This window comes from Camelina sativa, chromosome 14 (genome assembly GCF_030686135.1).
Source record: "Camelina sativa cultivar CO46 ecotype springtype chromosome 14, ASM3068613v1".
Taxonomy (NCBI): domain Eukaryota; kingdom Viridiplantae; phylum Streptophyta; class Magnoliopsida; order Brassicales; family Brassicaceae; genus Camelina; species Camelina sativa.
Window position 1 is genome coordinate 31,349,883 of NC_141893.1, and position 22,729 is coordinate 31,372,611.

A 22,729-nucleotide genomic window follows, 5' to 3' on the forward strand; every position below is an offset into this window, starting at 1 on the left:
AAAATCTAGGCTTCGGATTGTAATTAATAAAGAGACAATAAAAACAAGACATTAATTTCGTCTTGATTCACCAAAATTTACATCATTTAGAAGTACTAGGTACATATAGATCCAAAATATATTTGATTATTTCTTTTTAATGTTGAACTAGAGGAGAAAAGTATGTGATATATTGTGTTTTTGATGGTTTTAAGACATTTTTCACCTTTCTCTCCATTCATTTGCATTCATATTTATGCATAAATAGGACCATTTGCACTTGCATTCGTTCTTGTTAGGTTTAATGGAACTGGGAAAATGTATTAAATATGAGTTAAATAAAGCAAATTAATGATGGTGATATCAATAGAAAGTTGAAGAATCGGACTGAAGATCTACGATCCCAGAGGGGAAGTTGCATAGGCTTTGTGACCTAAGAACACACATTTGGTTTAATTTCTTGATTAGAGCCATAAAATTAGATTGGTTTAAATTAGTGACCTAAGATCTATGGATTATAATTGTTAAAGCACCTTGGATTGGTAAGAATCACCTGAATCAATTAGTCTCTAATTCTGTTTATCCGCCATGATAGTGTAGTTATAGATTTTAGTTATTGCGCTTGTGGGAAATATGATGTTTATGTGTCTACTAGGTTCGGAAACAACATGAATCGAAAATATACTTGACAAAAAAAACAAAAAAAAACAATTTCTTGTTATTTCCCAAACCCACTCAATTAACCTATCTCACAAACTCTCCATTACATACACAATAAGGTGACTATTTCTCATATTACAAATAGTGAATGTGTTATAATTCCTATTAAATTTTGAAGACGTACCAAATCAAAAACACACCCGGAAAATATAAAAATATATGTGAGTTCAAAAATTGTTTTCCATACCACTTTTCAAAAATACCAATTTTAATTTTTTTTTTTTATCAAATATACTCAAATAAGTTTAAAACATTATAAAGTATACACAAACTACCTTTATATATATGTGTATAAAATTTTATAAATACCGTATAAATATTTTATAAAAACCTTACAAAAATTTTGTAAAACCATAAAAACCTTTTAAACCCTTATAAAATCTTACAAACACTTGAATAAAGTCCAAAGTAGCAGGTATCATCAAGAAATACCTTCTAAACATTATAAAACTTTATAAACTTTTCAAATTTAACGAGGGGTATTTTTGAAAACAGACAGATAAAAAATATTTTTTTAAAAAAGGTCCATACTAACATAGGTATGTCTCAAATAATTTAACCAAATAATGGATTAAAAAAATGAGGCCTTTTAGTTTATCTATAGCTTTGTAGTCTTAACCGGTCCTGTCCTACCAAACTCTTTGTGTTACTTAGGAAATATAATCTCACAATTGTTGTTATGGAAAAAAAACATGATTTTTTACTATTTCTTAGAAAAAAATGTCTATCAAAATGAGATTGGGAAAGACAAACCAAAACAAACATAAGAGAGATATACATAGTAGAGTGCAAGATATATGTGAGATCAAAGAACGTGATCAAACACCGCCCAAACCACCATCATCACCTTGTGCTTCCAGTTTTTACCCATCATGGGAGGGATCAGAAAAATATATGCTCCAAGAGCATAAATAGACTGAGGAGAAGATCGTCCATGGAACCCAACAATAGCACAGCCTTCACTCTTAAGCACAAATTCTGTAAGATCGTCCAAACACATTACCAAATGTCGGAGAGGTTCTACCTTTTGATGTTTTTGAAAGTCAACGATTTAATCATCATGTTTCCAGTACAAAAGATGTTTCTATTATTAATGGTAGTGGAAATCCCGTCTACGGACGTAATAACTTCATTTGGATAGTCCAGGACAAACGCAATAGAAAGAGCTTACGAAGTATAAGTCTTAATTCAAGAACATATATAGATTAAAATATATAGAGTTGAGGAATTATGATCTCTCCTTCTTGTACCCCAGCAACAATTTTTAAACCATGCTCACGGGATTCAACTTTGTCGCTGTTACCGTAATCGAACCTGACACACCGCACACTATATCCATCATAATAAACGTGCACCTTTCTTACTCCTTGGAAACTACCATCATCCCAAAGGTTACCTGAAGAACCATTCTCACTGACCTTTTCACGAAAACATCTTGGTATTCCAATTTAGTTAGAGGAAGTGATGTGAAATATGCTCCAAGAGAGTTTAGGTTATTTTCAGCATACCCATGAAACCCAATGATCTTATTACCATTGCAACCAATTCTAAACTTCACAGCGTCTTCATAGTAGCCCATGAGTTCTGAAGTCTTCATGTTTGTTTTGAAATGTAGTGCTTGAATGACACCGGATGTTTCGTCATAGTAGCCGTCAATAGACAGTAGATATTCCTTGTCGAGATGGTTAATCTCAAAGTAAAAACAAAAAAAAAAGGCGTAAAAACCTTAAATTAACAAACATTTAATAAAATATTTTTGGAATAAAATTTCTTGGGAGATTTAAATTTTATTTTCCTGGCCATACATACCGGCTCAAGTACGTAACCTTTACCCGAGGTACAATCATGAGTTCTGTTCAAGCCCAAGTCAACACTCCTATTAGTATGATATTGTCCGCTTGGGTCCAAGTGGTGCAGCCCTCACGGATTTCTTATCGAGCTTCTTCTCAAAAAGTCTCATACTAATTGGAGTTTGTCTTGGCTTATATATTAGAAACTTATTTTCTAATCTTCCGATATAGAACATTGTTTGTATCCCAACAAATCTTCCCTCAAACTATGTACCACGATACTTTGGCCTCCCCTTCAGCGACACCCCATGTACCTAGGCTCCGGTACCCCTTTTATTCCTGAAGTATTCTTGAGACACCCTTAATCATGTCATCTTTTTTTTTGAGAAATCCTCCCACACCCACTCCCCTAGGTCCACTTTTCGACCTAGGCTCTGATACCAATTGTTGGGCTTTCTAAACCCAAATCAAGACCCATTAGTATGATATTCTCCGCTTTGGGCCGAGATGGCAAAGCCCGCACGGATTTGTTATTGGGCTCCTTCCCAAAAGGCCTCATACCAATTGGAGTTGGTCTTGGCTTATATATTAGAAACTTATTTTCTAATCTTCAGATGTGGGACATTGTTTGTATCCCAACACATTCCATTTTTAGGTTGTCCATCCTTGTCAACATAATCGAATGTCTTTAGGATGTCATTTTTAGGATGTCTTTTATGCCTTTATGATCACTTCGTGCATGAATCTTTGTTACAGCCTCATAATCAGCTCCATCATCCCATTCCTTTCCTCCTTTGCCCCCTTTGGCTTCCATTCTTGCAGGAGTAATCGAAGTAACATATGCTCCAAGAGCTAAGAGGCTAGCATCACCAAAACCGTGAAAACCGATGATTTTCTTTCCGTCCATTGCTAGCGTAAACTTATGTTTATGATATTCATAACCCATCATTTGAGAGATCTTCAAGTTGGTTTTGAATTGAAGTGGGAAAATTACGCCATTACCGCAATCGAAGTAACCCTCAACAGATAAAAGATGTTCATTTTTTTCATGATCTATCTCAAACGGCAAAAACATTGGTTAGACAACATTAAAAAAAAAAAAAAAAAAAAAAAAAAAAAAAAAAAAGTCAAAGTAATCACATGAACACGAATAAAAGCATATTTCCAAGTCATACCATCTGTGTGAAACCTGTATCTGAATAACCATGGAATGATCCATCTTTCAGTTGTCCAGTCTTGACATAGTCGAACTTGACAAATTGTATGCCTTTCGGACCACCTCGTACATATATCTTTGTCACATCATCATGGTCGGATCCATCATCCCAGTCATATTTGCTTGCCGCCTGCTTGTATCCTTCCGCTTCCAGCCTTTGGGTCATATCGAATAGATTTAAATAGTGACTATCGAACTAGCGGGAGTCATATAAATATTTTGTAAAAGAGTCATTAAGAAGTTGTATATATATACATTAAGAAGTTTATTAAGAAGTTGTATTTAATAACAGTATTGTGACTTTTGAAATGTTTCAGTTGTACTAGTTTTGAGATGTTTAACAAATACGTAAATATTTGTTCATTAAGAAGTTGTATTTTTATACCTCGTATAGCAATTTCGTTAAAAATACATAAACTTTTAAATTTCGGATGTTAATTTTACTTCTCAACTTTGAAAATTATCAATTAAATCATTAAAAAAAAAAATTCTACTACATAAAGAAATGACGAACGTGCGTTAACTTGTCTCTTTGAGGCATGTCGTAAAAATGTTAAATAGATTAGTATTACTGGAAGTACATATTATGTTGGTGGTATTTGGATTTATTTATCCCATGTTAGCTCTATTATAATAAGTCAATGACTTGGTTCGATCATATTGGGTTGGAGAATATAATGGGCTGTGCCTGCCCATGATATAATCGTTCCATTCAAATTCTGGTTTTGGTTATTGCTGGAAACTCATATGAGATTGGCGCCTCTCTTCTTTCATACTTATATTATAAGTAACACATTGTCTAGTGACTAGACTCTAGTCTCACATAACAATCATCAAATTATCCGGAGAATTAAAAGGTAACTCAATTGCAGATGATTGTCACAAAAAACAATAGAAAGAAGATGTCCTTACCCAACAAGAGTCTCATAATTTATTTGGAAGTATGCCTCTCACACATGTTCAATCAAACCCTAAAAAGGCCCACTACCCGAATAAAAGCTGCTACATGAGCTCTAGTTTCTTTCTGATTATCCAAATAATTTAATAAAGCTTCATCCTACTCCTCCAAGTAACAATCTTTAATGCAGTTCCCTCATAAATCATTGGCTACTGCGTCTTTTGAAATGTTCAAGTTGTACGATTAACAACCAAAATGTTCAATCAAACCATAGGTTAATTCCGGTCAATAACTTTTGGTAGCTCTTAATATATTAATACGCTATCGACCCCATTTTAGAAAATAACTTTTTGAACAAAAAATAAAAATAAAAATAACTAAACCTAAATTTATGTCGATATTAAGTACGTAAAAGATTACAATATGCATAAACAAAAACATTTATCTATATTCTGACCGATCAGCTTTTAGAAAATATTATGCACCAGTTTTAAAGCATGCTTTCTTCAAATTTATAAAGGTTATTTCACTAAAAATATTAATAACCATTAAAAATGGCACCTAACTAGATTTTCACCCACGGTATACCGCGGAACTAAATTATAAATTAATGTATTTTAAATAATAATTTTTAATTTATTTAGTTTTCAAATTCTCAATTAATTAAATTTTATCTAATTAATTTATAATTTTGTTTAGATTGTTTTTTCTTTTTCTTACGTTTTATATAGTTTATAACCTAATTACACTAAATTTGTTATTATATACAATATAACATTTTAAAACACTTAGTTTTATTTTCTATAATTAAACAAAGGTATATGCCTATATGGTATGTTAGTGTATATTTTTATGCGTAAACAATTTTATTTTATTTTTTGGAATATTAAGAATATGTTGTAGTATGTGTAATAGTTTGTAGTTCATATACTAAATAATTTATAAGTTAATTTTCCAAACTATGACTACAAATCTATAATATATGAAATAAACTAATAGTTTTAGTGTTGGTTCTATAGTCCAAACCCGCCATGATAGGCGGATCACACAACATGTTCAAAGATTTTTAATCCGCAAAAACTCATTATATGAAACTCGTGAAAGTAAAATATAATATGTGAGGCTAAAAGTCACTTTTTATCAAATCATTTTTTCAAATTAAAAAAAAACAATACCTCTTCACTCACTTCCTTATAAAATAAGGAAATAAAATCTGTATATATTTATAATTATGTTTGTTACCTTTTAAAACACTCAGTTTCTATAAAAAAAAACAAATATAAATAGAATTAATTTGTTTATTAAATTAATTATTTAATGTTAATGGCATACCTGTAAATAAGTACCAACATCATGATTTATTTTATAAATGTCTCCAAAAATGTATATATAGATGTAACTAAAAAAAATTGTGACAACTAGCGTGTTACAATTTCAGAATGTACAATATACATCTACTAAATGTTATTAATTATATGAAAGAATATTATACACAAATGTAATAATTAGATTCAATAAGTATTACATTAGATTCAATAACTGTAATATATTTATAACTATTTATGATATACATTTTAATTTGTAGATATTTTCGTATTTTGTTAACAGTTTCAATATATCATAATTCACGTACCACATAAACATATATATTTTCTCTATCCGTCTTTCCTTTGGATATGCACAGGAAGTTTTTTTTTATCAGACACATGTATATAATTGTCTACTTGTCTTAATCACTTTTATTTCCCAACTAAGCAAAGAATATCTTAGAACCTTGCTCTTCATTCTTGATTTTGAGAATCTAAAAAGATGAAAATAGTGACTTACTAAAGAAGTTTTTTATTGACTCTGCCATATATAAGCTTTTCTTGATAGTGGTAGAGTTGTTGTTTTGATATGTAATTGGCTTATTGCTATGACTATGAATTCAAACTTGTGAATATACTATTAAGAAAATTAAAAGATTGAAAAGAAAATTAAAGAAAAAAAGTTGGAAAAGAAAGCACTTTTCTCTCTTTTGCTTTAGGGAAAGAGTTAAACAGCTTGCAATGTCTACTTTAAGTTTTGTGTTTTATTTCACCAAAGTTGTATATTTCACAACAATATAATTTTCTATGCATGTTTTGAGTGCGTAAATGTTTTTGTAAAGTGAGACTGCACTTATTAAACTACCGTAATATCATTGAATCACTATACAAAAATTCGGTATTTTGAATGAGATTATAACCTCCGAGGAGGTGGATATGACAGCTTTTTACATCTTTTTTATTATTACATAGATGTAATAAAGTAAGGGATATGCAAAATATAAAACGTAACCTCTTGGATCTATTTTGGAGTCATGATGACATGCAATTTATTAAAACGCTAATAAGATTCAAACCGTACGACAAATGTAGGTAATCAAAGGACGGATACGGAGAATATTGCACATACATGTCCAACATGATTATATATATGAGACAACAAAACAGATACAAAAGCGAACTTAAATTTTTATAATAACTGGTTTTTTTCCGTATGATTATGATGATTGTCACTAATAGAAACAAAATATGTATGAAAAATTGTGTAGTATGTCATCAAACTATATATTTCCTTACCCAAAAAAAGACTATATTTTTAAAAAAAAATTATTGGATTCATCTGTTTTTACTGAAACATTAGATTTTATAACTAATACATCAAATAAAGTTATTCCAGTCACGACAGTTAAATACCAAATTTCCTTATTATTTTTACTTTAGAGTGTTATATAATTATTTTTTTAAGTTACTACTTTTCAGTAATTTAAAAAGCTAGAGAGATCTCTTGTTTTAGGTTGAAGTATTCATTGGTTAGAGGGAGGAAAAGTATAAGCTGAAAAAGAATATAATAATTTAATTGAAACAAGTTAATTGTGGTGTCGTTGTGAAATTTTGTAGATCAAAAGATTAGTCATTTCGTTGGAATTAATTTTACATTAGTGCACTACATATTTTCCAAAGATCTTACTAATAAAACCCAAGGTAATTTTTATTTATTCATGATATTCAATTGTATTAAGAAACGCGAAATTAAACCCCCCAAAAATAATATTACATCTTTGGAACTGTTTTTTTTTTTTTTTTGTCAAACACGTCTTTGGAATTTAATCAGCAAAGACAAAAAAAAAAGGAGTAAAAAAAATATTTAAGGGACAAGATAAATATGAAGAAACACACTGTTCAGATTAAATATTTAGCTAAACTCAATCATCTTTTTCTGCTGACTCAAGTTCTTATAAAACTTTTTTATAAAATCATCAGCCGCTTTGTCGACGTGTCTGTTACCCACGTCACCATTTTCCGGCGTTAACGGGAACGGTGAGTCCGTTACTCTCAACGGTCTCACCAACGGAGTCCGTCCAAACCCGGGGAAGTAAGGAGACAAGGCCACTGTTAAATCTCCCGGCGTGACGTTTCCTTTGTCACCAACGCCGTTAAGAAGCTCAAGAACGGCTCTAGCTGCGGCTGAGTCGTCGTCGAGCGTCTGAGGCGTTTGACCACACGTGAAGAGACTATTATGACTCTTTTTCTTTATGAAAGCCATATTGGGGAAAGGGAAAGAATAGTTCGGAGTGTTGCTGCAGCTGAACTCGTATTCTTGTCGAGATATCGCGGTGGCTGAAGCAGCGTTTAAAGCGTCTGAGGAGGTGGAAGCGGCGGGGACACGACGACGGTGGTGGAACATGAGGTTCTTGCCCCGTTTGAGAGTGGCGTTAAAGTCGGCGATGAGTTTGTGTTTCGAGACACCTTTGCGGATCATGTACAAAAGAAAACGTACGATGTTCCATAGCTTCTTGCTTATTGGTACGTTCTGATCCATATCGATCTTTAGAAAGAGAAAGAGAGATTTGTATTATTATCTCTCTTTTTTTTTGGAGTTTGATTACTTATGAGCTAAGGAGAAGATATGTGAAGGGTTTATAAAGGAAGAAAGAGAGAGAGAGAGAGAGAGAAGTACTAAAACGTGCAAGAGATTATAAAAAAGATTTTAAAGACAAAGCAAAAAGCTTATGTATTTACTTACTATTGGCGCTAAATTATTGCATCCATGTCACTTTAAAATAAAACAAATTTAGTGAATATGGACCAAATTTTCTAATTTTGATTGCTTCTTCTTTTTAAGGATATGTGAAGTATTGCAGCCTCCGATCAAAACTTGATATGATCAAAATTCTAGGGTAAATAGTTTTCTTGTAAAATTATATCCGAATTATCTTTATTCTTTTTGACAGTTGGATTAAAAAAACTCAGATGTTATTTTTTTACCATTCAATAAATGAACAACGCCCATGAATGAAATTGAATTAAAATTCGAATAAATTAGTATTGGATCGAAGTGTACCGTTTGCATCCATGCATGTGGCAACTGGCAAGTTAACGGTATCAACGTATATTTAAGACATTTATATGTAATGAAGTTCGATATTCGATCATTAAAACAAATATCTAATGACTAATCCACAAAAAAATGTAGCCACTTGATATATAATATTAATCAACACAAATAACATAAAAGCATGAAACAAGATACAATTTAAGATGGAAGAAAAAATTTATATATCAACTTTTTTGTACTTTAGATTGCACTATGCCACTATGTATGCCATAATCTATATACGGATTTTATAGGTCTTGCTTTAAGTGTTACATAATTGCTTCATCCTTTTTCTAAATATCTTTTTAAGGAAATTGAATTCAAATTAAAAACAAATAATTCTTTTTCAATTATCGGGCACACAATATTCATCCTCAACAAATGGCCAACATTAATACTTTTTCGTCTGATTTAAATCAAATTATTTCAGTATTTTATAATTTTTAGTTCGTAAAAGTTTCATCTAAGTGAAACCAAATTTACAGTTTAGATAAGTAACGAAATATCCTAACATTATATAAAAGTATTTTGACTTATAATTTACTAATTTGATATGATCCAAAGAAAAATTTGGATAGACATTTTTGTTTGATTTTACTAAAAACATATTTATGTCTGTTAAGTTTGGGCTCTGATATCATGTTAAGTTTAGGCTTATTTTGGGCTTCCAACTAAAAACTTTGGACTTGGATGATAGTCCCATTTTATATATTAATGATAGTCCCTTCAAACTTTGGACTTGGATGTATCCCAACATTGTCTACAGTTTTAGCATTTTTCTAAATCTCAGCCTTGAAACGATTTATAGTGATCCATTAGTTAATCGATTCATTTTAGGCTGAGATTTAAATCAGAGCTCTCAAAAGATTAATTTAGATTTTGGTTTGCATCCGATTACCTTTATAAAAAAATCTCAATCTTATCCTAAACAATCCAAATTGTCGATGTGGAAACCTACACCAGATAGAGATGGCCATGGTTGAGTCCATGAGTGTAATGATTGCCATATATTTAAGGAAAGGAAAAAAAAGACAAATTGTGTGGTCGGCAATTTCTTTTGGAAAGCTAAATGCAACAAGAAATAGAAAAGAAAAGGATCATCATCATCCATCAATCATAATCAAATTACAACAAAGCAATTAATTCTTGAGTTTTCAAACAAAACACTGTTTATGTGTTCACAGCAACATCAAGAAGAACAACATGACCGTTTTAGAATACAGCCAAAAGGCAAAAGCTTCGTCTGAAAAAATAGAGTACAAATCTCAAACAAAGGACCAATTGATGAACACAAAGCAGATGCAATGAGCAGTCTCTTCTTCATTCAGTACTTTCCAAGCAACTGCTCTCTCATACGAAACTGGTCTCCCCATGCTTGAGAGGCATATCCCACCTTGAAGGCAGGCAAAACCCTGGAACAAAGATCTCAGTCAGTCACAAAAGTAGAAAGAAACAAAAATTGACAAGAATGAAGATCAGAGCATGTTTTTAAAACCTGTTGCATGATCTGTGGGAACTCAGAGCAGAGAGTCTTTCTTCCATTGTCATCAAATATCTTCTCTAAAGAGATGTCTTGAAGAGCAACTAATGTAGTCTCCAGCATGTCAAGTCCTGCCTGGTTTGCAAATGTGAAGACGGGCAAGGCCTAACCAATATTTCAAATCCCAAACAGATTAGCGAATATACTAGTTAAGTAGTATTTTCGATTAATGTTATTGTTGTTACCTTCATTGAGCAGCAGATTATAGCATCAGTGTGATGCCAAAGATTCTTAAGAACAGACTCATTGCCTTCGCTGTTTAATTTAAGCAGCTCAACACCCATGTAACCCCTATTATAACCGGGTAAAATGAGTCAGCTTTGAAGCCTACACATTGCTGATTTGGTGGAAAATGTAGAACATATTGATAATTTGGCTTATACCTGTAACTCTGGCAGATCCAACGAGCAAGTGTTTGGGCTTCAGGAGTACCCAGAGGAGTGCGTAGACCAACTTGTGAACTGATATGAGAAGGAGAAAGAGCCAATGCTACTCTCTGCACAGATGATATGATACCTCTAACGTACTGCCTAGCCATGGATGCTACATGTTCTTGCATATGGCTCTCGATACCAAACTCAAATGCTATTGTCATCACAGATCTTGCACATGTCGAGTTTCCAGATTGATCAGTTGAGGCTTTTGTTCCAGCTGAGCCAATTTCCAGTGCCGAAGCAAGATCCAAGGTTCGGTTTGGACTAGATACTTCCTGCTTTCAAGTTCAAGAAAAGCTTAAGAATCTGAAAAACTGAAAAATAGAAGACATCAATGGACAACATTATTTATTCTAACCTTAGCGGAATCAAGAGGGATAATACGAAAACCAGAAGGAAGCAGAGGTGCATCATCAGCAAAAGAAGCGTCGATTGGAGCAAATATAAGTTCAGCACAGGTTCCTACAGCACTTTCATCCATTCCGCTACAAAGCTAATCACAAGAAACATATATTTCAGGTACAGTACTAGAGATCTACATTAAAACCTTATGCAGAATAGACAACCTTAAGTACTCACTTGAAGCAGGAAGATATCTCTTGGAACGATTGCATCTTCAGGGGAATGACCAAGACCTTCTAATTTGATGACTTCCATGAACTGAGAATGAAAACAACATCAACCATTACTTCAACTTAAATTATGAAGATAGAAGAAAACAATTAAGGGCATCGAAGAAACTTGAACTAACCTCTTCATGCTCTATAGTATGAGCAAGTGGAAGTATAACTTGCCCTCCAAATCCTCCAACTCGGGCACTACAAGGCCCCACTTTAACTGCTGCTGCTAAATACGCATCAATGTTGTTGTCAGCCCATTCTGATCTATGCTCCCTTAGAAACCGCAGCAGGATCGCTGGAGGAACATTCTGCCGTTGCAAAATCCAAAAAAAAAAGGTGAAAATTGTTGCAATAATCATCAGTTGATCTATAAAAAAAAAAGTGGTGCACTGACCTGTAAAAGCATTGATGCTTTTGCACATAAAACGACACTGCTTACAGGAGCAAAGCCATTGGAAAATGTAAGATTTAAACCCATTAGCTTGTCTGGAGAAGAGTTAACAGTGATTGTGACATCATCCATGCTATCTCCTATCACTGACCATCCTTCATCCGTGAAACCGTTAACAGCTTCATTAAAGCCTCTGTAGGGAAAAAATGAATTAAGATAGCAATATATAGAACCCAAACCCACCAAGAAGAAGAGGCAAATCGTAATGTATATAAATACCTGCTCAGCCTCTGACTGAGAGCTCTTAAAGCAGCAGGACGCCGTCCCCACCCATTAACACTACTATTAGTCTGAGTAACTTCTTGTGCTATTTGCTTGAGTTGACGCAGTGCCTTTGAGACAAATTAGATAAATGTACATCATTCAGGAACAATAATTTTTAATATCAGAATGCAAGCTTAGGAGAATAAATTGAGTGTAATTAACATACTGCCATTGTTGTCTTCTGTGCAAGTACTTTTGGTGACTCATAGAGCGGGCGCAAGACCTCAGGCACGCTACAAGCCTATTTAACAGAACAAATATCCAAAAAGTTTGGTTAACATTTTGATTCATTAGAATTGGTGCAGAGAGAGGCTTGTTACCTCCAAATCCATATGATCCACTATGTGTATGATTGAGCCACCACCATCACAAGGCCGTATCAAGTACCCACTGGGAAGCATCTCTGCTCTAACAAAATTCTGAACCAGTGGCATACTAGGACCATTCTGAGTGCTCTTAAGAGATCTCTCACACACCTATAAAATTTGTTACTCAGTGACAAAAGGATCAACACGAATAATAAAACCAGCACACATAAAAAGCATATATTTAGAGCTACATACCACAAGGCTGCCATCTTCTAAAACAGAGGTGTAACGTAGCAGCCAGAAATCGCGTGGTGGGGCCAACGTAGTTGGTGCATAGAGCTGCAAAAAACAAGAAGATGGCGGTCATTACAAAAAAAATACTAATTGTAACATATATAGTTTATATAACTAACCTGCACGTAAAGCAGCTCAATGGTTCCACCATTGGCGGTTGGCAACACATTCATAACATCAACAGCTCGACATTCGCGGAACCACGAAGGACGATCCTTGACGATCTCTGCAACCTAGAAAATAGAGAGACCAAATTAATTTGTTAAATATGTATACAAACACACATGGGATAGAATAAAACTGTATAAATCAGTGAAGAGAATGACTCTAAACACATACCCTTGTAGGCTCAAGACCCACTAGGCCACAGGCACGTGCTGCCACACCAGTGCAACCATGAGAAATAGCGATGATTCCAATGGAATCCGGACCAGGCTGTTACAGAGATACAAAACAACCATTAAGGAAAAAGCAGAATACTATTTGATATCTTACACTATATGCAAGTAACGAAAACAAAATTAGAGGAATTGAATCAAGGGCATACCTTCATTCCAGGCATCTGTACCCACTCAACAGCGGTTCCAGTTGCCTTTGAAAGAAACTCTGCTAAAGTTTCTTCTGCAATGGACAAAAGTCTGAAAACATAAAATGTATCATTGAACCTCAGAAAAATAAGAAAAGGTGATTTTTTATTTAACATGGTAACTATATTCCAATTAAAGAACCAACCCTGCAGGACTAGCATCTCTTGGAGGATTCTGACCCGCCAATTGGTGCTGACCACTCGTCACCACCGACTCACAGCTTGTGTCTTTGGCTGGGAGTGAAGGCTGTGAAACCAGAAAAAACAAAATCAATGAACATACCATTTAAAGGAAACTATTGTCCTTAAAGAAACATTCTAGAACCCGTTAAGATAAGAGAACTGAAGATATTGCAAGAGTAGAATTCTCACATTATGAGTATGTTGACGGAAGTAGCTGTTTTCATGGACCAGCTGTGACACTTGCTTCTGCAACCTATCATTCTCCTCCATCAAGAGCTTGTTCATTGCCGTCAGCTTCCGATTCACAGCTTGAAGCCGTGAAGCCTCTTTCCTTTGTTTCTCTCTACATCTGAAGTTTACAACAGAAACGAAAAAAATACAAAGATTGGATCCACTAGATAGAGAGCACAGAACACCAAAGAAATTTCCAATTACCGCAATTCTTAATCATTACCTTCGGTTCTGAAACCACACTTTGATCTGTTTAGGCTCAATGTTAGAGAGAATAGGACACTCTCTGATCAACTGCTGACGGCGAATAGAACTCGGTTTAGGACATTCATGATAAAGCCTCTCAAGTGCTTCAACTTGTTCAGGTGTGTATCTCACATACTTCCCATTGTCCAAACATCCCAACTTATCCTTGCAAGACATTGCCATTACCCCTCAAAACTATTCTTCTAATTCACCAATCACAGAATCCACAACTGTCTGTAATTACCCCTCCAAATGATAACCAAAGTCTACTCTTTTTCTAACAGAAGAAAACCTTAAAAAAACCACAACATACTAAAGAAAAAAGGAGACACAGAGCTTCCTAATCCACCACAAATTCCACAGCTTGAAACAAGTCCAAATCTCCAGTCAAATCTAAACCATCTCAAAATCCTAAGCACTTGGAGTGACTTCACAAATCACATTACCTCGAATTATGTTTTCCTTAACGACTTGAAAACACACACCAGAGGCTTTTCTTCATGTAATCTCTGGAAAGGGTGGCACAAAGACTAAAATCTATCCTTTTTAAGAGCTCAAATACCAAAACACAAGAAAGAAAAAACAGACTTTTTTCCCCCCTCCAAGATTACACCTTTCCCTTTTACAAACACCGAAAAAGAAAAAAGATTCGAACTTTTCTCTGAACACACACACAAACACACACCTAAAAAAACAAGAAAGTTACAACCTTTATTATAATTATTATTCTCGTGACGGATACAAAACAAGAATCACCGAGTAGACTCAGCCATTAGAAACCACGATTCCCCAGATAACTCGAAACAGAGAAGCCATAGTATCAGTTCTCAAACCCATATTCTCCTTCTCCGAGCTCTCATTGAATAAAAATTGAAAACTTTAGAAAAAAAAAAGAACCCTAGAAAATTTTAATGGAAGGTACAAAAGAAGAAAGAGAAAAGTAGTAGAAGAGACGAGGAGGAAGATGTATGTAGAAAACAAATCATAGAGCTACACTGCTGTACTGTTTGTTGTTTTAGATGTTTATCTACTTTGTGTTTTTTTCTTTTTCTTATAGCTCGTTCATGGCAACTTTGAATTTTTATTATATTTATTTTTAGCTTTTTAAATTATAGTATATTATATAATATAGTTTTAATAATTTTTTATTTTAACCTATGATTTGATAGTGGTGTTGCGTTTGTGAATTAACTTTTTCGTTGGCATATTTTGTTTCTTTTTTTCTTATTTTCTGATTGGCACATTTCATAAGCCAACAACAACACCTCGAGGGGAAAACCAAATTTCTCTTTTTGTCTAAAGTACCCTGCTCATGGGGGGGAATAATTGTCATTTTTTTCGTTTCAATAGTATTAGACCTAAGTTTGACAAAAAAAAAAATAGTATTAGACCTAAGAAAAAAATATAAAGTGTATGTAAATATTGACATGTTATAGTTAGTTTAACATTTAAAAAAAATTAACTAAAAAAGTGTAAATAAACATTTACTTACATTTAAAAGGTTGGCTAATGCACTATCACCAATTGTACCCTCCTTCATTTTTAGAAATATTGGATGATCATAATCAAGTAAACTTAGCAATTAATTATTTTTAGTTGGCATTCCTTCCATTAAGTATGTTCAACTACCAATTCATATATATTAATCTTATACTGCATAACAAGCATGTACATGTGGTAATATGAAACTATATGGCCAGGTCTTATAGCAATTGTAAGTCTATTCTAGTCCTGGGCAAATAAACCGAAACTAATGGATCAAACCGAACCGAAATTTCGGTTCCGGTTCGGGTATAGATAGTAGACAATAACCGATTGGATAGTGTTTTAATTATCCATGGATATCGGTTATTAACCGAACCAAACCGATATCCATTCGGTTATCCGAATCAAACCGAACACGTACTAAAATTATGTTTTAGCCGAGAATCGAACCTGAGACCTCTACAAACTAACTGGAGTGTGCAACATGACCACTGCACCACGTTGAAGTTTTAACTATATATTACGTGTTAATTTATATAAGGTAATAAAAAGTAAACTAAAAAACCATATATATTTAGAAAAAAATATCAAAATATTTGAAATAAATCAAATATCATGAAGTTTTTAGATATATTTGTTAAAATATAATCAAATTTTATTTAAATAATTTTTTTAAAATTTATATTACACTATTTCGGATATCCGGAACCGAACCGAAAATAACCGGAACCGAACCGAAAATAACCGAAACCGAACCGAACCCAAACCGAAATAGTATTAACCGAATAGATACTAAACCTCTATATCTAAACTAACCGGAACCAAATGGATATATCCGAAACCGAACTGAATACCCGAACGCCCAGGACTAGTCTATTCCATTAGCCTAGTTTATTTTTATGGAGAGTGGCAGAATTGTAAATGAGATTAAAATGAAGGGGTAACAAAGGTACAATAGGATAGGGAATGGGGAACGTCAGAGGCGTAGAAAAAAACCAAAGGGCGTGTGTGAGAGAAAGAAAGAGGACTGCGTAGGTCGACAGAGACAACATCATTACCTTCTTTGCATGCGTCTCCTCTCCTCCGTCTTAAAGCTGAAGCTACACTTCTTTTTTCTCTTTTTTTTTTTTGCACACTCTCAAATCCTTTTTTTGTTTTTGTTTTGTCAACTCTATTATTATTCTTACATTTCTCCATATAATGTCTGTAAAAGAATGGTATTAGCATATTATATACTCTTGAATTGAATTGGTCATCATGATAAATTCATTGTGTCTTTTCGAGTTCAGGTTTCTACTTTTTCAATTACCAAAACATTTTCACTGTATTCGTTAGTATGGACAAAAAATAATAATAAAGCGGAAGTGATTGTGTAAATATAAATTATATAATAACCTTCGGACCGGTAAACTTTAAGTCAGGCCTAAACTTAAGCCCAGCCCATCATCTATATCACGGCTAGAGCAATTTATGCAAATGTGAGTTTTAATGTACAGTAGTACTTGTTTCATTATGAACGTTCAAAAGGTCACTGATTTTTGAATTTGTCCATTGATCTGTATTTGGAAAATCCAATTTTGATTTCGTTTACAAAAATATTGTTTTCTTTGCAAGAGTGATTCCTACTGTTCATGCAATTGCCAAATCAGTGAAGCAATCTTGGTGGTAAGAGAGAGTTTGAAACGTGCGATATGATCTTCAAACATGTTGTCCAATGAATGCTAATCGTATGCACATAATGTATGTAATGTACCAGGTTGTCCATAGATAAAATTTGCTCCCTTTCTTGAAAAACCAATACTTTCAAGAACTGAATGGTGATTGTATAATAATAGCTGAAAAATCAGTAGATCAAACACAGAAGACAAGCATTAAGAGGGCAACTCGAGAACAAAGACCAAAGATTCATGCCATCAAATAGTACAAGGACATAGTATAATCTGCCCGCTACTGCGGCCACCACCACGTCGTTATTGTGGTCAAAATGTGACGGTGTTGTTGTTGCCTCGCTCGCCGTTTGTAGTCAATAAAGTTCGTCGACTTGATGATTAAATTGATGCTAGGTGTCTAGAGGTTAAGATTAGCTGAGATTAAACATCAAATGTTATTCTGGTCAAAATAACATTTGTTAACTGTACGTAGTATATAATTTTGGATAATGCTGAACTGCATTACATATAAAATAATAAGTATTTCTTTATAAAACAGTTACATGTATGCATCTGCCCCTACATGAATAATCTTTCTCTCTACCCGTTATAATTATTATTTTATAAGTAATTCTATTGCAGTACTTGTCCAAATTATATCATCAACCTGTTATATTTTATTTAAAATACAAAAAAAAAAAAAGCGATGTTTTGTAGTGTCTTCCACGTTCCAAATAAGCATCTGATTTAAGTGGTAAACTGCACCACGAAATCAACGAACTACACAGACAAACATACATACATTTTGTTTTTTTCATCACAAACATACATACATAATAAATTAAAAAAATATTAAAATTAAGAGAAAGTCGCAACGACCAACAACAAATTACATTAAAAAAATGGTATTGGTGATCAAAACTCAACGACAAAAAGGAGAGAGAGAGAGAGAGTGGGTTAGTTGAATGGCCATTTTGTTCGCATGTCTTGCTCTCTCCTCTCCCTCTTCTCCACCTTCTTTTTATGCTCTCCTTTTTTTCCGACGACTCAAACAATAAACTATAGGGATAATTGTTACTATTTTTGTGTTCTAACTCTAAATAACAAAAAAAAAAATTATTCTACTTATAACTATACAATTGACTTAAATAGTTTAGCTTATGATTTAATATTTTATTATAGATAATTTAGTGTTACGAACATGTATTAGCAAAATTATTAAAAACAGAAAAAAAAAAAAAAAAGGATGGAGATTTAATTTTTTATATTAATATGAATTACATGAAATGAAGCTAAAAGTAATTAGTTGGAGATATTAGTGGAATTGATCTAACGGCAGTTAAGTCTTTGATTAATTTGGTTTATCCCAAAAAGTAAAACACACAAAATTATAATTAGTACAAAAAGACAAGTGTCAAATACTAAAGAGATTCATAATATATAGAATTAGAAACCCCAACAGAATTGGTAAGCTTCCAAAAAAATATACAGTATATATCAAAAAAAGTTTCTCGCAGATTGATTAAGGTTTCAATGGAAGAATCTCAGGGCATCAATGGCGTCGATGATTCATATCGTCATCTCCCAGTTCTCTACTTAACCTTTCTATCGATCTGGTCTCTCTCTGCTTGTTCTTGGACGGTTAACACTTTTAAAAATCGACACTTTCAGGTCAATTCTAATCACTTAATTTTTTATAAAGCTTCGATTTTTTTTTTTTTTTCACTCTTGGGTTTTGATTTATTGTTTGTAACCATGATTTCAGATGATTCTGTTTTTGATTTGTTCTCTTAAAAGCACAATTTGAGTTTTTTGATTATGTGTTTTTGTTTTAGAGCAGACGAATAGTTTACAATGGACTCTTGCTTCAGTTCCATTAATCAAAGCCTTACAGCTCACTCTATCTTTCCTCTTTTGGTAAGTCCTCTTTCTGAATTTTTATTATTGCTGTTAAGGTTCCTTTGGCAAATTGATGAATCCTGTGTTTTGGTGTGATGCAGGCATTCATGTTTTCACCATCACATTTGCTCTCTTTGGATGTCTTTTGGTGTGTATGTGACCGGTGTTCTGTTTCAGACAGCTTCGTTTGTGTCTTTTTTACTCATCTCTCATGGTTATTGCATCACTTGTGAACGGCTCTCATTGACTGAACGTAGAACCACAGCTTCACTTGGTTGTGTTTTTTACTTGACTCTTGTTGGATACAGAGCTTCTGTTCCTTATTTTGCTGTGAGTGTTTTTACATTCTTATCTACTCATTTGAAGCTACCGTTTTAACTTACTTACCAAATGATGATGATGAACCAATCTTTTGTTACTTTCTCCAGGTGCTTCTGATACTTAACTACATTATCTCATTCTATGTTATTTTTCACCACATATCGCAAAACTTATCGGTGTTACGAGAACAGCTGAGTTTCATTGAGGATGAGAATGTTCAAGCTATGCATGATGCTGTGTATGCTAAATATATCATGTTCAAGTACGTTTTGCCATTAACCCTCAGTTTTGTGGTAGATGAAAGTACCTAGCTGGCTAAGAGTTTTATATCTTTTTCTTTTTGGTTTCAGAAAATTCCAAGGAGCTATGCAGATTGTAGCCATGGCAGAAACTGTGGTATGAGCATATCTTTCTTTTATATTCTCATCATGTTGGGTTTGCTGCTTCGTTGTTTATAGTCACACACTCACCTTGACGTTTGGCAGATCTATATGAACATGGATAACTCCTCGCAGAACTATTGGCTCCGGCTACTAATTCGAGAATGGGCTCAGTTCTGCATTTTTCTCTATATTGGGTAAGTTATGATCCCACTTTTTCAACTTCTCTAGTACATTTATGCTCTCACTTTGTTCAAGAACTAAGAAAGTTCCAAACTATATACTTTGGTAGTTGGACTTTTAGGTCACAGGACATGGCACCTCGCTTCTCAGTAATGCCTACACTAAAACCCAAAGAGAATACAATGATTCCTCCTATTTATAGCATGGTAAGTAACACAATGTAAACTCGCTTTTGCCTTATCTTGATTTGCTAATATGTTTTAGTTGCAGTAATGTTCTACTTATGCTAATAATCTATATAACTACAAATTTCAGGAAATGGACGCAAAATCTTTCAAAGAATTCAGAAGTCAGGAATGGAACATCGGAGTGGTAAGTCATTTCGTTTTATGCTCTCTTGTTCCATTGGGATGATCAAGCGAGAGTTATAAATGTAACTCGTTCTGTGATTGAATCTCTGTTTGCAGCCAATGCCATATTCAAACTACGAAAAGCAAAAAGATTCAGTTCTAGTGATAATTCAGCATCCTCGATAGCATTAAGAGGAAACCAAAATATACAATGTTTCCTCTCTTCATCTTCCTAAAAAGAGTGAAGGATAACCAAAAATGACTAGAAGTTTCTCTCTGATGATTAAGACAAGATGGCTTCCTCAGCAACTACCTTTCTCTCTGTCCTTTTACAGTTGTTAGTTTTGTTTCTCTCTTTTGGGTTTTGGGGGGTTTCTTAACTTATAGATATATAAAAGTCGATTTTATTGTATAGATGCAAAAGTTAGTTCTACTATAATATGCTTCAAATGAAAATGTGAACACAAAGGTTTCATTAATTCTTCAGAAAATGAAACAAATGAAACACTTAGAGAAAGCAAGTAGCAACACTACGTCTCTACTACATTTGTCCGAATCCTTTTAAGAAAAAAAATATATCTCTTCTCCACACACTCTACAAATCCATGCCTAAAACAATAATGCATATTGGATTGGATAACGAATAATGGCATAATTTTTGGTGACTTAATCAGCCACTAAATGATATTGGGCCATATAAAATTTAAAATTGATTTAGTTTGTCTATCTATGTCTGAAGTGAGTTAAATTCAACTTTATATGTGGTTCATTTGTAAATTATCTTCTTCATAATAGCAATATGATCATCATTCATAATACCTCGTTTTATTTTGTTGGGAAGGTTTTATATGTTTCTCTTAGATTGGATTTGTCTCTTTGGTGTTCAAGTTTTAATAGCCAGATTAAGTTATAGTTTTTTTCTTTTGAATACTTCTTATATACATATCTCTAGTAATAAAGTTTCATTTTCCTTATTGCATTAGGTAAATATTTCCTTTTGTTTTTGGAACAGAATTTTCCTTTATATATAAATACATAATATATACAACATCAAATACATTATGATATATGTTACTACATAATATTCAAAAGTCAAATATATATATATATATGTGAGGTATAAATTTTGCCTTCATTAGTTATAAATAAATAATCTATTAACTAATTTTAATTTAATTTTTCTTATAATGTTTAAATGTATTCAAAATATTCAGATTAACTTAATACATGTCAAAATCTTATATTGACAATTTGGCACATGTCATAATCTTGTTAATGGATAACTTTCAAAATCCAACTTGTTTGAGTTCTTTTGGTACAATTCTAGTTTTATTGTCTCGTCAACTTTATGTTTCCATTTTCCATTGTTGTGTTATTTTTGTATTAAAATGCTTGTAAATTACAACTAAAAGCAATATAAGCTGGTTAGGCATTTTAATGTTATGAAAGAAAACAAAAGACTTTAAAAAATCATTACATCAATTTGTTTCCATTTGGAAAAAAAGGTAAGTTATTGCAATGAAATTATGGAATTACATTAATCTTGTCTCAACTCTTAGTAATTTATCAGAATTTAGTGTTTGATGCAAAGAGATTGCAATAATTTTTATGGTTTCTGGACATAATAATCACATATAAAGGTTGGAGTGAAACACTTTAATTTTTTTTTAATAAACTTATCATTATACAACTATTAGTTAAATATTTTAGCAATCAAATCTAAAAGTGTTATTTAAATAACATAAAATATGAACATTGTGATACTAGTTTTAATATTGTGGAAAAAGTAATAGGAAATATCAAAAGATGTTCAAACCTACCAAAGCATATATAAATGCAATTTTCATCACTATCTATTCATTCGACGAATTCCAAAAGAGGTTCACAATTAATCCAGGATTATGGGAGCATAGTCCCATGACATATATTTGGATTAATTAAGCTAAAATAAACTAATTTTCTTAAAAATAAAAGCATAGTGATGAGACGACATCTTACTATATGTTTTGGCTTAGTACATCAAAACTCCACATATACGATATATCCATACAATTAGAGCTTAGTGATCCACTTAAATAAATTAATTCGGAAGCTTCAAACATTTTTTGTTCCTATTCCAAGTGAGTTCAATTTGTTGTATGATAGCTGAAATTACATCAACTAATGTCTACACTAACAAAAAACTCGTTAACCTTATGAAATCATCGTAACAACTACTTGATTTTAATCATTAGTCCAATATAACACAATTCGAAATCCTTTGTGGCAAAACATTCAAATAATGTTCGAGCAACCATTTAT

General features: G+C 32.9%; 3 protein-coding genes and 1 pseudogene across 3 annotated transcripts; 1 reads left to right on the plus strand and 3 right to left on the minus strand.

Moving 5' to 3' along the window:
- Positions 1 to 1,517: 1,517 nt before the first annotated feature.
- Positions 1,518 to 3,871, minus strand: LOC104744085 (jacalin-related lectin 13-like; annotated as a pseudogene).
- A 3,722-nt stretch (positions 3,872 to 7,593) lies between these two features.
- LOC104742716 (uncharacterized) lies at positions 7,594 to 8,583 on the minus strand. The gene has a single exon (XM_010463748.3). It carries the CDS (start codon positions 8,447 to 8,449, stop codon positions 7,823 to 7,825), a length of 627 nt encoding a protein of 208 aa, XP_010462050.1. The 5' UTR covers positions 8,450 to 8,583; the 3' UTR covers positions 7,594 to 7,822.
- A 1,503-nt stretch (positions 8,584 to 10,086) lies between these two features.
- LOC104742717 (homeobox-leucine zipper protein ATHB-15) lies at positions 10,087 to 15,377 on the minus strand. The gene is made up of 18 exons (XM_010463749.3): positions 14,139 to 15,377; positions 13,874 to 14,033; positions 13,648 to 13,748; positions 13,463 to 13,553; positions 13,255 to 13,350; positions 13,035 to 13,148; positions 12,877 to 12,960; positions 12,634 to 12,789; positions 12,480 to 12,554; positions 12,269 to 12,381; positions 11,993 to 12,182; positions 11,730 to 11,906; positions 11,558 to 11,638; positions 11,337 to 11,471; positions 10,928 to 11,253; positions 10,730 to 10,835; positions 10,500 to 10,649; positions 10,087 to 10,416 (listed from the first exon to the last, which is right to left on the minus strand). Exons 1-18 carry the CDS (start codon positions 14,342 to 14,344, stop codon positions 10,270 to 10,272), a joined length of 2,508 nt encoding a protein of 835 aa, XP_010462051.1. The 5' UTR covers positions 14,345 to 15,377; the 3' UTR covers positions 10,087 to 10,269.
- A 2,908-nt stretch (positions 15,378 to 18,285) lies between these two features.
- LOC104742718 (uncharacterized) lies at positions 18,286 to 20,945 on the plus strand. The gene is made up of 9 exons (XM_010463752.3): positions 18,286 to 18,966; positions 19,136 to 19,212; positions 19,296 to 19,524; positions 19,623 to 19,777; positions 19,866 to 19,911; positions 20,001 to 20,092; positions 20,188 to 20,284; positions 20,394 to 20,450; positions 20,546 to 20,945. The coding sequence occupies exons 1-9, from the start codon at positions 18,829 to 18,831 to the stop codon at positions 20,612 to 20,614; spliced, it is 960 nt and encodes a 319-aa protein (XP_010462054.2). The 5' UTR covers positions 18,286 to 18,828; the 3' UTR covers positions 20,615 to 20,945.
- The last annotated feature ends 1,784 nt before the right edge of the window (positions 20,946 to 22,729 follow it).

What these genes read in the sequence shown, in the direction of transcription:
- LOC104742717 (XM_010463749.3), bottom strand. Translation starts at nt 14,344, where the DNA reads ATGGCAATGTCTTGCAAGGATAAGTTGGGATGTTTGGACAATGGGAAG. An exon ending in AGAGATGCTAGTCCTGCAGG is followed by an intron (nt 13,554 to 13,647) that starts GTTGGTTCTTTA and finishes TTATGTTTTCAG; the next exon opens with ACTTTTGTCCATTGCAGAAG. An exon ending in TTGAGCTGCTTTACGTGCAG is followed by an intron (nt 12,961 to 13,034) that starts GTTAGTTATATA and finishes TGTTTTTTGCAG; the next exon opens with CTCTATGCACCAACTACGTT.
- LOC104742718 (XM_010463752.3), top strand. Translation starts at nt 18,829, where the DNA reads ATGGAAGAATCTCAGGGCATCAATGGCGTCGATGATTCATATCGTCAT. An exon ending in TTAAAAATCGACACTTTCAG is followed by an intron (nt 18,967 to 19,135) that starts GTCAATTCTAAT and finishes GTTTTAGAGCAG; the next exon opens with ACGAATAGTTTACAATGGAC. An exon ending in AGGAATGGAACATCGGAGTG is followed by an intron (nt 20,451 to 20,545) that starts GTAAGTCATTTC and finishes CTCTGTTTGCAG; the next exon opens with CCAATGCCATATTCAAACTA.
- LOC104742716 (XM_010463748.3), bottom strand. Translation starts at nt 8,449, where the DNA reads ATGGATCAGAACGTACCAATAAGCAAGAAGCTATGGAACATCGTACGT.